We start from the raw sequence: 16014 nt of genomic DNA, 5'->3' as shown, positions 1-16014 counted from the left end.
CAATTTCTCCTAACTTAGCAATCTGGTTCTTAAGCACAGAGTTAGAATTGATCAAGGCATGATTATCATTTTTCAAATCAGAAATAATTTTCTCATGTTCAGAATGAGTCTTGGAAACAGCAGATAGGTTCTTTTTCAGCTTCTTATGCTTAGACAATAAGGAGTTATACTTATCCATAATATCAGACAATGCATGTTTCAGTTCAGAGGTAGAGAAAGAAGCGAATACCTCATTTTCATCGTCTGAGTTAGGATTTCCTTCTGATTCTGAGTCAGAGTCAACAGTTCCCTTTGACTCTGCTTCCTTGTCTTTGACAATGGCCATGAGTCCTTGGACTTCACCATCAGAGTCAACATCCTCTGACTCTGATTCATCAAATGTCACCATCAGACTCTTCTTTGTCTTGAAGTGCTTCTTTGGCTTCTTGTCCTTCTTCAATTTTGGACAGTCACTTTTGTAGTGCCCTAATTCTTTGCACTCAAAGCATGTGACTTCCTTAAGTGAGGACTTCTTCTGACCTGAGAATTCAGACTTTCCTTTTGCCTTTCCAGAGCCTTTGTATTTGCTCTGCCTGTGCTTCCAGATGCGATTGAGTCTCTTGGAGATCAGAGTCAGCTCATCTTCATCAGAATCTTCTGATGCTTCTTCAGATTCCTCTTCTTCAGCTTGAAGAGCTTTTGACTTCTCAACCTTAGCCTTTTCAGATTTAGATTTCAAGGCTATGGACTTTTTCCTCAGATCTTGCATCTCTGAGCGCTTCAGCTCATGGCATTTCAAAATGCTGATGAGTTCTTCTAAACTCATATTCTCAACGTCTCTCGTGAGCTCTATTGAAGTCACTAAAGGCATCCAACTTTCAGGAAGACACCTGATGACCCTTATGACATGATCTTTTGTTGTGTAGCTCTTGTTGAGAGGTCGTATGCCAGCTACAAGCAACTGAAATCTGGAGAACATTTCTTCAATGGACTCATTTGGCTCCATGATGAAGGATTCATACTTTTGGATCAAAGACAATGCCTTTGATTCTTTGACTTTCTTGTTTCCTTCATGAGACATCTTCAGAGATTCGAAAATGCCTTTCGCAAACTCACGATCTGTAATCTTCTGGTACTCTTCATAGGAAATAGAACTTAGAAGAATTGCTCTTGCTTTGTGATGTTGTGAGTACAGCTTCTTTTGATCTGCAGTCATCTCTGACCTTGGGATCTTCTTGCCATCTGCATCAACTGGACGCTCGTAGCCATCCACAATAATATCCCAGAGATCTGCATCGAAACCCAGAAAGAAACTTTCCAGTCTATCTTTCCAATATTCGAACCTTTGACCGTCGAACATAGGAGGCTTTGCATTGTAACCATCTCTTTGAGTTTCACTGGTGGTGGCAGCCATTGTTTTTCACACCGGCCCGGATCACTGAACACTGTTAGGTGTGGTAATCAGAACTTGCGCTCTGATACCAATTGAAGGTATGAAAAACGGTAGAAAGGGGGGGTTTGAATAACGTTTTCAGTATAAAACTTCCACCTTAAAGATTTTGACAAATCTTTCGAGAACTTAAGTGCTAAAGATAAGAGATAGAAAAGCACACAAGGATTTTATCCTGGTTCACTTGATGAATCACTCAAGCTACTCCAGTCCACCCGTTAAGGTGATTTCTTCCTTCTTAGAATGAAGGCAATCCACTAATCAGGTAAGAGTTACAACTGCACTTGAAACCTACAAGTGACTAACAATTACACTGACTTGGCTCACACTAAGATTCACTCTCTTAGTCTTCTCTAGGATCCGATCAACCTTGATCTCCTAAAGGAACTAAACAAACTGTTTATCAAAGAATTGTTTACAAGAAATTTGCTTCTAAAAAGCTAATAGTAAACTCAATGAATTTCAGATGAAAGAAAGCTTAGAAGAATTTAAGTTTGTCTTGCGTGTATGTGAATGCTTCTAGCCGTTTCTTTCAGTCTTCAGCCTCTTTATATACTCCAAGGATTAGGGTTGAGCGTTGCATGGGAAATGCTACCGTTGGAGGGCAGTTCTGGAAAATCCAGCTTCTGCTGTGTCTGAGACTGTTAGGTAGGTCGTCAGGAAGGTACAGTTGCTTTTGTACTTGGATAGCGACTTGACCTTTAAACCTAGGAGACTTCTGATCCGGGGAATACTTCATATTGGAACTTGTGAAGCCGGTTGATCAGAGTCAGAGGGAAAGCCCAGATCCTCTGACCATTGTTTCTTCTGATTCTGAACTCAGAGGGAAGAACATGGTCTTCAGAGTATCTTGCTTCTGGACAACAGAATTTCACTAATCAGCTTCTGGATCTTCAGAGTCTTCTACACCATCAGAATATCTGAGCCTTCAGTGTTTCTTGGTTATCAGACTTTCTGGATCTTCAGAACTTCTAGTGACTGAGTCCACATCAGAGTTTGTATAGCTTCAGAACTTCTGAAGCTTTTCCACTGTTCATACTGAACATGGTGAATGCGAAAGCGTTGCTTGGGTCGTTCTTTATACACAGTGCTTCTGATTTGTGTGAGATTGAGTTGAGGTCAGAGCCTGTAAATAGCACACTCAGAAAAACACGTTAGAGTACCACAATTGTTCATATCAAAAGGTTAACTTGTAATCATCAAAACATAGAGTTGTACTACTAGATCAAAACTTGATCTTACAGTGGTTATAGGGCAACCTTCCTCTAGTCATGAATAAGTGTTAACATAAGTGACTTTAGCATCTTCTTTGACCTTACAACACTTGTGAGGAAAGATGTGAGTTCTATTGACGGAGGTCATGATATATTTAGAAGAGTGGTAAATGATTTGGGTAGTCGAGGTCTGAAGTCAACCTTAAGTCGTTGCTGTTACTCGTCAGGATACTTAGGAAACCAATGGAGCAGTCACGAGATTAGTTTCAATATGTCCTTGAGATATTCATATTTTGTTTGATCCTGAAGCTATGTTCTCTTTGGTATAATTGATGTTCGCTTCTTAACTTACTACATTATATCCTTCTTGAACGTGACGTTAATTGTTGCTACACCACTTAGAGAGTTTTGAAGGATGATTATGTTCATGGTTAACTTGAGGTATCCGTTAGGGATTGAGGGTTGTTGGTAGAAATTATAGCTTTAAACATTGTTGATTTTGATGTGATCTTTGGGTATCATGATGTTTTGGGCTGACATAGCAAAGTAATGAGATATGAATTAACTAGAGAGTTTTTTTCTTATTCAGGAAGAGTGAAGTTGGGAACCATGTAATCTAATTTTAGTGTCGAAGTTAGAAGGTTACTAATGAAGGGTGGTCATGGATACTTGTCTCTGGGTAAAAGGATGCTCAAGCAGCTCAAATAAAATTAGAAGAGATTCTTGTAGTGTGTGAAATTCTTATGTATTTTGGGAGAATTTCCTGAGGTACCATAAAGTTTTCCATAAATTTGGTTCTTGAAACTAGTTTTGTTAGTAAAGAAGAAGGATGTACTATGTAAATAATTATGTGGTTATGAGATGACCGCATGCAATTAGATTATGTGACAATACCTAACTAATATCTTTTACCTCATTTAGATGAGTTGTCTGATCTGTTGAGGAGCTCTTGGTCATATCAAGTTTAGATCATGGTTGTGGCTTAAAGCCACGAATAAATGGTTTAGCGCTTCATTTGTTGAATGGATAATGAACCCTCTGTGTTGTCTGGAATATACATAAGTTCAGCTAAGAACTCTGATCGTTTGGTCTCTTGTTGTGTTGTTGTGAAACTGGTTTAGTGCTGCTGTCAGTTTTCAATTTAACGGTGCAGGTAGAGTGATAGGGGATTATAGTGATCCAATTCAAGGCCCATTTATGTTGGGGGAACGTGGCTTCCAGAAATTAATTAGGGACGCTAATCTCCCTTGGTTCTGAATATATTGGGGTTGGAGATCATTGTTACTTCTTTGATTGGATATATGTTATTCTGTAGCAGGTCCAATTCATTTTCCTATGCACGTGTTGATGGCTTTAATAGCACCCTGTATAAGTTTTCTCATTGTGGGTTGGAAGGGTCTGTGAGTGGAATATCTAAGTCTGTCTTCTACATTGCTAATGTAGAATTTTCCATTTAATCCATCTCCTAGTTTGATCCTTTTGTACTTGGTTTGGGACACCCCCAATGCTCCATATTAGCTCAATATGCTAAGTTTTATTTGGATGGAGATTATTTCTTTGCATGGTGTACGCTTGGCTATGATTTCATATTGAAGAGCTCCATTTACTTTGTAGTTTTTGAAATCGTTTCGAACTACTTCAGGGACTCACTTGAAAATGAGTATAAGTTTCCATTCTCAGACAGTTGGCATCTCTTAGAGACTATTCAGATCATATAGGATATTTTTTATGCTTGTGTTTTAGACCTTAGAAAGAGTTTTGATCAGTATTTAACCCGAAAGGAGCTTGATTATAATAACAGTTATCAGTCAAATGTTCAGATGGAATAATTTGAGGCCTTATTTGGTAGGCGAGACATATCACTAATAGGTTGGTTTGAGGTTGAAGAAGCTAAGTTTGTAGACTCGTAGAACTTATCCAAGATACATTAGAGAAAGGTTAAGATGATTCAAAATCATTTGGTTACAATTTAGAGTATGCCATAGTCTTATGCTGACAAGTGGCGACGCCCTTTAAAGAATGAAGTTGGTGATCATGTGCTCTGGTGCGTCTTTCTAATGAAAGAAGTATGATGGTTTGGTAAAATTGGAAGGCTGAGTCCAAAATTCGTTGGACTTTTAAAATCTTAGAGAGGGTTTGATTGACACTTCTGCTAGATCTTTTTTGTACTGCTAGATCTTTTTGTAGTTCATAAAAATTTTCAAGGTTTATGCTTCAGAGGTGCTCATATGGTTCTTCTCACATTATTCATCTTAGGATATACAATTAGATGAGCATGTATCTTATATGGAGCAACTGGTAGCCATGGTCAAAATTCTAAGTATTTTCATTCTGTGATTAATTGGAAAAGAAGATCAAATGCGATGGTGGGTCTTGTAATTGATGGCTCTTGGGAGGAGGATCCAAGAAAGGTGAAGGAGGAGGTTAGCAATTTCTTTAAGAATAAATTCACAGCTGAAAATTGGCCAGGGCTAAACTGAATGGGGTTCCTTTTAAAAGAATTTCGGCGGAGGATAATGCTTTCCTAATTAAGCGCTCTGAGGCGTCTGAGATAAAAGAAGCAGTGTGGGAGTGTGGTGGTGATAAGAGTCCGGGACCGGATGGGTTTAATTTCAGATTTTTACAGCATTTTTGGGAGTTGATGGGGGCGGATTTTAGGCAGGTTGATGATGAGTTCTGGTTGCGAGGTATGTGGCCTAGGGGTAGTAATGCATCTTTTATCGCTTTGATTCCAAAGATTGATTCACCTCTTTCTCTTAATGATTTTCACCCTATCTCACTGATTGGTTGTATGTATAAAGTTGTGTCCAAATTGTTGGCAATTAGACTCAAGAAGGTGCTTGTGAAAGTAATTAGTGATAACCAGTTTTCTTTTTTTTTGGGGGGGGGGGGGAGGAATATGCTAGACAGTGCGGTGATTGTGAATGAAGCGGTAGGGGTGGCAAAGAGGTCCAAGAAGCCAACTGTTATTTTCAAGGTTGATTATGAGAAAGCGTATGATTCTGCTCGCTGGGATTTCCTAATGTATATGCTGGGTCGTATGAATTTTTGTAGGAAGTGGATTAATTGGATCATAAGTTGTCTTGATTCTGCTTCTGTCTCAGTTCTGGTTAATGGCAGTCCCGGGGTGGAATTTAAAATGGAAAAAGGGCTGCGGCAGGGGGATCCGTTATCTCCATTCTTATTCTTGGTGGTTGCAGAGGGTTTGAATGGTCTGTTTCATCAGGCAGTTAACAGGGGCAGATTTGTGGGTTTCAATTTTAGCAGGGGAGGGGACTTGGCAATATCTATGTTGCAGTTTGCGGATGACACCGTTTTTATTGAGGAGGCAAGTGTTCAGAATGTATCACTAATCAAGTGTGTCTTGAGGTACTTTGAATTAGCTTCTGGTCTCAAGGTAAATTTTCATAAAAGCAAGTTAGCAGGAGTAGCAGTGGAAGGGGGTGTTTTACCCATGTTTGCATCAATGCTGAACTGTAAATTAATGCAAATTCCCTTTGTTTATTTGGGGATACCGGTGGGGGGGAGAACTAACAGCTTACAGTTATGGGAGCCAGTTGTTCAAAAGTTCAGGAAGAAGTTATCAAGGTGGAAGCAGAAAGTAGTATCCTTTGGGGGGCCAATTTGTCTCATTCAAAGTGTCTTGTCTGCATTGCCTCTCTTCTTTTTATCTTTTTTGAAGATGCCAGTTGGGATAATTAATGAATGCACTAGGCTCATGCGTAGGTTTCTTTGGGGTGGCTCAGATGTGGAAAGAAAAATTGCATGGGTAAAATGGATTGACGTTTGTAAATCCAAAGCTCTTGGTGGCTTAAGGATAAAGGATCTGTCTACTTTCAATAAGGCGCTTATTGGCAAATGGAGGTGGCGGTTTTTGACAGAACAAAATAGCTTCTGGTGTAAGGTGATTAAATCTCAATCTGAGGATGGCAGGTGTTCTTCCCTGTAACACCCCGACTTTCGGGAGTCACAATTAGTAACCTATTAAATTAAAATGGAATTATTTTCCAACAAGGATTTAATAAAATCGGGTATATTTTTTTTTTCGTTTGCTTTCTTTCCAAAACATTTCCAAAACCTGATATGTATACTCTTACCCAAACCCTTACATCCGACCTTGACAAGGCAAGCACCCGTGAGTGACGACGAATGTTCAAGACGTGTAAAATATACAGTGAAGTAATGTCTTAACCGACAACAAAGTTCAAAATGCGATAACACCCTAAGTCCAATATACTTCCTACAATCCCCTCACTGGAGATTCGCAGAAGAGTAATGCATCGGAACCTACCCAAGACCAAAGTAAGTAATACAATCATCCCTACGAGCTTCAACCAATGACGGTAAGCTTCTCTACCCAAGGCTCTAGCCTTACATCTTACTATTACTTCCACAAGTCTTCGGTTGGTTCACTCACTCCAAGGAAGTCTCATCGTCAATCAGTCCAATCACCTTCTTGCAGCGATCAACAGCTCCTCAGCGACACACCTGTTAGGGCCTGGCAGTTTGCCGACCGCCCAAACACAAATAAAGCAAACAAGGCAGAAAGGGTCAACTTCCTAGAGTAATGTAATATAAGTCCTAGCTAGATCTAGCATAGTTAAGTAGCTTGTGAATAATAATTAGACACAGCATAAGTCGATCTCTATCCTTTGAACGTCAAGTCATCAATCCATCACTCGCCGCCTGGCATTGGTGTATCTTCATTTCCTTGCCAGAGCAACACCGCTTCCCACTAATGTAAACGCACGACCCAGGGGTCAATCATCTAACACGATGAAGTGTATACTCTCTAATCAGCAAACAGATAACAGGATCAAGGACTAGCCCCTTAATCGATCCAAGTAATAGGAGTTAAGGTCTAACCTCTTAAGCAAATAACAAATAGTATGACTAAGGTCAATCCTCTAAATCAACTAACACATAATAGGATTAAGGTCCGGCCACTTAAATTTCAAGGACAAATAATATGATTAAGGTCTAACCACTTTAATCAAATAGCAAAAATATGATTAAGGTCCAGCCACTTGAATCCACAAGCAAATAATAGGATTAAGGTCCATCCTCTTTAATCCAATAACGAATAATATGATTAAGGTCATACCCCTTAATAAAGAGTAATTAATAGGATTAAGGTCCAGCCACTTTAATCCAGGGGTAAACAATACGATTAAGGTCCATCCTCTCTAATCGATGGATAAATAATATGATTAAGGAGAAACCTCTTAATCAAAGAATAATTAATGGGATTAAGGACAAGCCCCTTAATCAAGTCATGCAGGTATGCAAGAGCTAGCAAACCACGATTCGTCCTCACCCGGATACGTGTCTAGCTATGGTTCATGTCTTTATCGTTTTTCCCTAAGGTAAACGTCGATCCTTTGACCAATCACTTCACAACAAGGAGTAGCACCTGCACTGAATGGCGGTTCTACTCATAGCGGCTCCTCTTCATGATGTTCACAACTCGAATCATTATCTTTCCTCGAACCTCGAATCTTCGACCCTTCCCATTTTCGAACTCATTTCATATCCTAAGTTTTCCTCAAAATGGGTTATCTTTATTATTCAAAGTGTTCTATTTTGAGTTAATTCATTATGGAATTTATTCTCAAATCAAGTCTTATGCATTCATTTGTTTCAAAATCTAACAAGTCAAAAGATCAATATCATCCCCATGTTCTCTTTCCTGAGAAAGCCTCGATCCATCACGTCAGCAGTAGCTCAGACCTTCCGTCGGGTCCTATTTACTAATTCTTATAACACTTCGCATTTACAATCGATATAATCATAAGGTTTTGGCATAACTTCATGCTTATGCACATACCTAATTCAAGAAATAGCAAATGTTTATCCATTAAAAGAAATAAGACTGAAATCTCAGTAAACGACCGAAGCCTCAGCAGTCAACAGAAGCATAAGCCTCACATATCAATATCATTTAACAATTGCCGATTCTTCGACACCTAAACATATAGCTAATAGCTAGGAGAGTTGCCCTTACCTTAGCCAATTTCATTACTAAGCTGCAACTCCAATCCAATCACATATTTGCTTTCTCGTGTTAGCCAGCTTCCTTTTGTCCCTTGGCTTCGTTGCCAAGCGCTTCCATTATTCGTACCCTTCATAAGTACACATCACGTAATTACTAATTGAGTTAACCTATTAACTCAAGGTCTAAAGCTACGACTTCAGGCAATTGACTCGAAGCAGACACAAGTCACACTCAATCTCCTTAATGGTTATAACCCATTAGGATTAAACTCAGAAATCAAGGCATGTCGACATAATGACAACAAAAACAAATAATAATGTTTCAAAGCTTTTAACTTAGTAAATCAACTTTAAAGCCAAATACTCGTATCTTTGTTAAAATAGAAAAGTATACATAACTAGTACTTACTCCTCTCGTTTTCCTTAGAGTTCTCAGTCTCTATTAGAATACTCATTGAGGCATTTTCGCAATACTACGCACACTAAACTCTTCATTAAAACAATACCCTAACAGTTGCATAGTTATGTACTTCATGTGAATCATAGAATCTATAACTCATACTTAAATCCTTAAACATTTAACCCATAGAAATACGAGTTTTCAAAGCAAACGAAGGCTTCCTAGAGCTTATAGAGCTCTCGGCCGTGCCCTAACACACAAGGGTAACAAGTTTTAGAATTAATTTTCCAAAAGATCGGGATGTATGTTTTAGAGTCCAAAAATTAATGTACATATAGCATATTTAAGAGAACCTTAAGAATTAAGACTAATGAAGAAATAAAACTACCATTTTAAATTAAGCATTGTAAACCTATGTCCTACTAAGTACTAACTTTAATATTCTAATCATGTATGGCATCATCTACTGATTCACGAATTGCATTGGCTAAAAGTTTACACCTATGATCAAAGAATTTGAAGTGGTAATACAAATGATTTGGAGTACAATACATAAGAATTTTTCCTTTTCTAATCCAATGCCACTTTTGCAAAAATGATTTATCATTTGGTCACATGCCTACTATATTCACGTGAAAGCAAAATTAGAACCTTAATCAACATGAAACTTCTCCTAAGTAAAATTCAAAATCATTTTCAGTTATTAAGATTCAAAGGACAGCGCCAATATAATTGATTGGAAAGCTACTGTCCAACATAATAGTTAAATAGCCTAAAAGGGTTTCTTTAATTTCATTACAGAGGAGTTGAAATTCAAAAGATTAAAAAGAATGGACATTTAACATACATCCATTTTAACATACGGTTTTCCAAATTACAATTCCAAAATACATACACTAAAGTAGAGTTAATATTAAATTAAGGATTGTGATTGGGAGTTGGGTTTGGGGCCTCCCCTATGGGGCTGCGCGCCCCACCCTTTTTTTTTAAACCCAAAAGTGCCCTACGGAAAGGTACTTTCCGTATTCAATTTAACTTAATACGGAAAGGTACTTTCCGTATTATATTTTGATGACTACGGAAAGGTATTTTCCGTATTTAACTCTGACAGGATTCCCCATTTTTCCACCATTACTCCTCCCTCACCAACCCCTTCACCAACCCCTGACCAGCCCCCCTGAACCTCCTCAATGCCTCCAGACCACCCTCTCTCTCACCCTCTCCTACCTCACTTTCATTTCCAAGCTCTCCACCACCATCCACTCCTTCATTTCCCAAGCTCTCCACCACTATCAACAAGTGTTGTAGTAGAGGTAAGTCTATGTGTTTATTTGTTGTTATTTTGTAGGATTAAGTAGTGGAAGTAGTTAGATTAAGTAGTTTAAGTAGTTAGATTAAGTAGTTTAAGTAGTTAGAAGGATGGTTTTTTGAATTCTGAGTCGTGATATAATACGGATTGTTATCTTCCGTATTGAATATGGAAAGGTAATTTCCGTATTCAGTATGGAAAGTAACAATCCGTATTCAGTATGGAAAGTAGCTTTCCGTATTGAGTATGGAATGTAACTTTCCGTATTCTCTTCCAGGGATGAAAGATTCATTTTTCTTTGGTGAGTCACAATTGATTGAAGCTGGATTTCACAATGGTCAACCTGAAGAGGCCACTACAGAGGTGCCACCACCAGCATTTGTGCCCTCGTGTATAAGTATAGATGTCTCGCATTTATTTGCAACTGATCAGGTATTCTTTGAACATATTTTTGCATTATTTTGAGAGTGTAATATATCAATTCTTATTATGTCTTGATCACCCTTGTAATCAATTCTTATTATTATAACAGATTTTCCCTACCCGTGATGATCTTATCAATTGGGTTCATGGAATTGCGATTGAAAATGGATATGTTACGTTGATCACAAAGTCAGATTATGGTGGGAATGGAAGCAGAAAAGCTTATGTCATGTTGGGGTGCGAGAAGCATGGTAAATATGTTCCTTATAGAGACCCTGACCTTGTTGAAGGGACGAGATCACAAAAGACAGGTTGTCCTTTTAGACTAAAAGGACGACCTAGGAAAAATGGCATAGATAGAGATTGGCGGCTAAAGGTGATGGAAGGTATACACAACCATGAACCAGCTCGGTCACTACTTGGGCACAATTTTGTTGGTCGTCTAAAACCCGGAGAGAAGGAGCAAGTGGAAAAAATGACAAGGAGTTGGGTTCCACCGAGAAAGATGGGTTCCAACCTTTAAACTGTTTGCCATGAATTATTTATGTTACTTATCCTGCCTTTGATTATTTACGGTGTAGTTATACGGGTTTTTTTCAATACAAGAGTCGGCATATAATCAGTGAAAATAGAAAGCATGATTAATATAAAGAGAGTCCTAATACAAAGAGTCACATGTCATAATATAAAAATACAAAAAAAATATACAAATATACAGTCAATCACTCGCCCCGACCCCTCTACGACCTCTAGGTCCACGGGCTCTGCCTCCACGGCCTCTGCCTCCACGCGCACCCTCTGCAGGAGCACCCTCTGCAGGAGCACCCTCTCCACGGGCTCTGCCTCCACGGCCTTTGCCTCCACGCGCTCTGTCTCCACGACCTCTCCTCCTGCAGCTCTAGCTCCTCGGACAGCAGCAAAGGCTACCCCCTGGGTACCAATGAAGGCATTGGATCTAATAAAATCCAGCGCCCTCTCAGTGAGGGATCGGGAATGCGTGCCCTCTGCAGGAGCATCTGGCACCTCGAGTGACTGCTCCAACAAGTCCACGACCCGACGCATAACAGTCTGCAAAAATAATGTAGATACATTAGATACAAATAAAATATCATGAACAAAAAATCACAATTGAATGGAAAATAAAATTCAAATTTACCACCGCACTGAACTCCTCCCTCCTATCATCAGGGATGATGAACCGATGGGACACAGCGCTGTACCACCTCATGTAATCCTCCACAGCCTCTCCCGGATATGTAGCGGGGATCCCCTGAGGGCGGAGGTGCGGCGCAAACTCAGCAAAGGCAGCATCTGCGGTCTCAGCAAGGGACCCAGACGTCTGGATCTCAGAGGGGTGTCGAGGGACATCCTGTATGAAGCCAAACTGGCGCAGAACCCTCTCTGGTAGATGCCGTCGAACAACACGGCCAAATGGCGACCGGATGTAGCCAGAATACATGGCCCTCGGATCCCGTGGTCGATGAGCCCGATGGTCCTCAAATGGGGTCCATATAATGTCATCCACCGTCAGCTCATCGAGCATGACTCGCCTCTCATCAAGGCCTGCATGCCCGACCCGGGACATAGCCCACCGCCGCGCCCTAGGCTGGTCCTGCGAGTACTCCGGATCCGCCCTACGGATAATGACGCGGTCAGAAAGGTACTCGTAGACCCATCCTAGCAGGAGCGAGCTAAAACCTCCCATCTGGGCCGTCCCCCTCCTGGACGCTCGACTAAGCTGGTCGTATAGCGTAGCGAGCGCAATCGCGCCCCACGCGTACTCGCACACTCGACCAAGATCCTCCAACATCTCTATCCAGTAGATGGTCGTATGGTAGCCTCCGCTCTTGCTAGCAAAGAGCGTGGCGCCTAGCTGGTTCACCAGCCAAATCCGTGCAGCGTCCTCATATCGGTGCTCTACAATGAAGTGAATCAAGTTAATAGTTTATAACAATACAATAATAATAGATACAAAGACAATACAATAATAATTAAGACATACCCGCCAACGCAGCCTTATACCGGGTCTGCAAGACCCCAAAGCGAATAGTCTGGGACCTATTCGTATCAAACTCAGCCTCATAAATACCAACAGATCCTCCCATCAACTGAGCACAGAGCGCTGCACACTCGTCCCTCTCCCCCCTCCCAAGCGTATAGAACCTCGACCCCATGGGGAGATGGAGAAGAGCCGACACGTCGTCCAAGGTGATAGTCATCTCCCCGAACGGCATGTGAAAGCTACTAGTCTCCTCATGCCATCGCTCCACAAGGGCCAAAATAAGGCCTGCATCTGTCACCGGGTAGCTGCAATAGGGTAGCTGATGAAGACCAGTCTGCTCAATCAACTCTCGAACCCGCCTGTGACTGTCTGAATCACCATCACAAGCAAGGTTCCAAACCTTCCCCCCAGCTGTGGCCACCTTCAACTGTCGACGGTCCACATACCGCTCGTCTGTGCGTAGGAGTGCATGCCACGCCCAGGGAGCCTTGTGATCAGCATAATGGGTGAGGAGCGATAGCTCAACAGGCCCCCCCGAAAACGGCGGCAACCTCTGGATCAGGTCCTCCTCGCCACCCTGTGCCCCCTGCTCCCCCTGCTCTGGCGGCAGGACATCAGCATCAACAGTAGGCGGAGGAATACTATCCTCGTCAGATCCTCCCATGCCAGATGAGGCCTCGCCTGATGACTCCTCGCCGGAAGACTCCTCGCCTGAGGACTCCTCGCCTGAGGACTCCTCGCCTGATGACTCAACCATGGGAGAGGGCGGAGAATCAACTGTAGGTATCTCAACCGTGGGAGACGGCGGATAATCAACCAGAGGAACCTCAATCATGGGAGACGGCGGAGAAACAACTGGAGCTGAAGCCTCCACCGCCTGAGAGGTTGCAGCATGATCGCCGCGCCGGCTAGAAGCATGTAACAGCCGGTGTCTATCCTCAGTAGCCCCGACATCCTCACTAGAAGCATGAGACCTCTTTCTGTTCTTCATTCTCACTATATATTCAGAGCAAACATTCACTATATATACCATTTCAGCCATAGACAGAAACATGATGCAAGCAAATGGAAAATTCCTAGAATTTTATAAGTACATAGATGATAATCGGATCTTCTGTGGTTTATGCATGCTTGGATCAACTTTTATTTTCCTAATAATCAATTATGGCATCTAGAAACTACTCACAAATGCTTTGGAAACCTTCTATAATTGATTCTGAACCCAGAATCAATTATAAGTGTTGGGTTTGGTTCTGAGATGAATACGAAAAACGTTTTTCCGTTTCAATACGGAAAACCATGTTCCATACTGAATACGAAATACCATTTTCCATATTCAATACGGAAACCTGTGATCCGTATTTACCCAGAAACGCCATTAACGACAATGAGCTATCGGCCCTAAACTCAAACCACATTCAAGACATTTCAGCCAACAATACCTCTACACAAGCAACAATCGACTACCTTAGGGTTCAATGATTAACATAATTTCAAGTTAAATGGGGAAAATCCAAAAATCCTTACCTCTAGGTTTCAATTCTGAGAATGGGGTTGTGAAGAGCTTTGATGGAGATGATGGAACCTTTCAAGTACACGGTTCAAGTAAGGGGAGCGACAGAGATCGAAGGTTGAAGAGGGGAGAAGAGCTTGGCAAAATACGGAATGAAGTTTGAAATGAGTTTGAATAAACCCTTGCCGGTTTACATACTAATATAATACGGATATAAGACTTCCGTATTGAATACGGAAATGTTTCTTCCGTATTCTATTAAAGGGGGGCATTCCAGTAATTTCCCCACTTTAAGTGAGGCGGGGAGCCCCATAGGGGGGCCCCAAACCCAACTCCCATTGTGATTTAAAGAACTCAATATATATAGTAGTCCCTTTTCATGATAGAAATCAGTCTCAAAACTACTTAGAATTGAACCCTCATTAAGCCCCTAAAAACGTGGCAGTAACAAGGAGTCCTGGAACAAGTAAAAGTTGCAAAAAGAACTATTCTTATTTTAAAGTATTTTTGCTACAATCATCAAAGGTACATGAAGACATGTATTTTCAAGTGCTATACCAAAACAGTCTAAGCAAAACAAAACGAATTATAAGAAGTTCTCTTTCAAAAGTTAAATGCCAAATTTTCCATTTTCCAACTTAATTAGTTAACACCTGGATAAGCTAAAATCCTATTTTCCTCTCCTCATAAAATCTATCATGTATAATACAGTAAAGGACTAAAGAACTAATACAATTGAAATTCTCATACCCTTTGCAATTGGACAACCAAAACACTAACTCACACCACACACATCAGACACATAAGGGACCCTATTGATACAAAACTTTTAAGCACAAAGTTCATGTCTTTCTCCTTCTACCTCAAGTCTCATGGTCATGGGACTGAGCTTCTCTTCCTCTGGTCTGGTCGTGCTCTCCCCTTCCTCCAGTAGCCATTGAAACTGAATAATAATAAGGGCACATTACTCAGAGAATGGAACTTAGGATATGAACAAGACAAAAGCTAGGGTTTTGAAAAGGGGAAATTGAAATTGACAGAGTATCACCTCTAAACAATGATCTGACTTTTGATTTGGAAAGAGGAGGTCGAAAGCTTCAAGAAATTGGCCTCCTTTCTCAGAATATAACTCGCCGGAGAAGACGGCGGCGGCGGCGGTCGCCGGAATCACGGTGGCCGATCATTGAATCGATGGAGGGGTTTTGTTGCGGATGATGAGGAGAGTTCAGTGGTGATGTCGGTTTCTCCAAAAACTTAATGGTTCGCCGGAGATCGGGCTTTGAAGGTGGCGGCTAGGGTTTTGGTGGTGGCTCTCATGGAGAAGAAAAACAGAACAGGGACAGTGGTAGTTGTTGCGTGAAGGAGGCATGGAGGTGGTGGTGCTCGCGGATTTGGCACGTGGTGGTGGTGTTGAGTGCAGGAAAGGCTCTATGGTTGTGGTATTGTTGCAGGAGGAATAAACTGAAGAAGAAGGAGGTGCTGTGGGAGAAGAGAAAAGAAACGTGAATGAGAAGGGTGAGAGAGAGTGAGCGGTTGAGGGAGTGAATGAAGGGAGAGAAAGAAAAGAAAATATCTGATTGTGGGAGTGAGACCCACGTGAGAGATAGAGATTGGGGAAATTTGAAATTTGAATTAGTGATTGAGGTGAGAAAAGAATAAAAGATATTCCTTTATGATAGGCTAACATAGGTAATCAGGAAATGTGACCTGATAGAGCAGGTCATCTCTTC

At 41.1% G+C, this 16014-nt stretch overlaps 1 protein-coding gene across 2 annotated transcripts; it reads right to left on the bottom strand.

Annotated features, from left to right (window-relative positions):
• Positions 1-11385: 11385 nt before the first annotated feature.
• Positions 11386-15763, bottom strand: LOC130737890 (protein MAIN-LIKE 1-like). Of its 2 annotated transcripts, XM_057589746.1 has the most exons (6): positions 15333-15763; positions 15147-15227; positions 14299-14420; positions 12772-13767; positions 11926-12686; positions 11386-11837 (listed from the first exon to the last, which is right to left on the bottom strand). In XM_057589746.1, exons 4-6 carry the CDS (start codon positions 13760-13762, stop codon positions 11448-11450), a joined length of 2142 nt encoding a protein of 713 aa, XP_057445729.1. In that variant the 5' UTR covers positions 13763-13767; positions 14299-14420; positions 15147-15227; positions 15333-15763; the 3' UTR covers positions 11386-11447. The 2 variants fall into 2 exon arrangements, with proteins under 2 accessions (XP_057445729.1, XP_057445730.1); XM_057589747.1 differs by lacking the exon at positions 14299-14420.
• Positions 15764-16014: the final 251 nt, after the last annotated feature.

The sequence above is a fragment of the Lotus japonicus genome, chromosome 2 (genome assembly GCF_012489685.1).
Source record: "Lotus japonicus ecotype B-129 chromosome 2, LjGifu_v1.2".
Classification (NCBI taxonomy): Eukaryota; Viridiplantae; Streptophyta; class Magnoliopsida; order Fabales; family Fabaceae; genus Lotus; species Lotus japonicus.
This window is presented reverse-complemented; position numbering and strand designations above follow the sequence as displayed.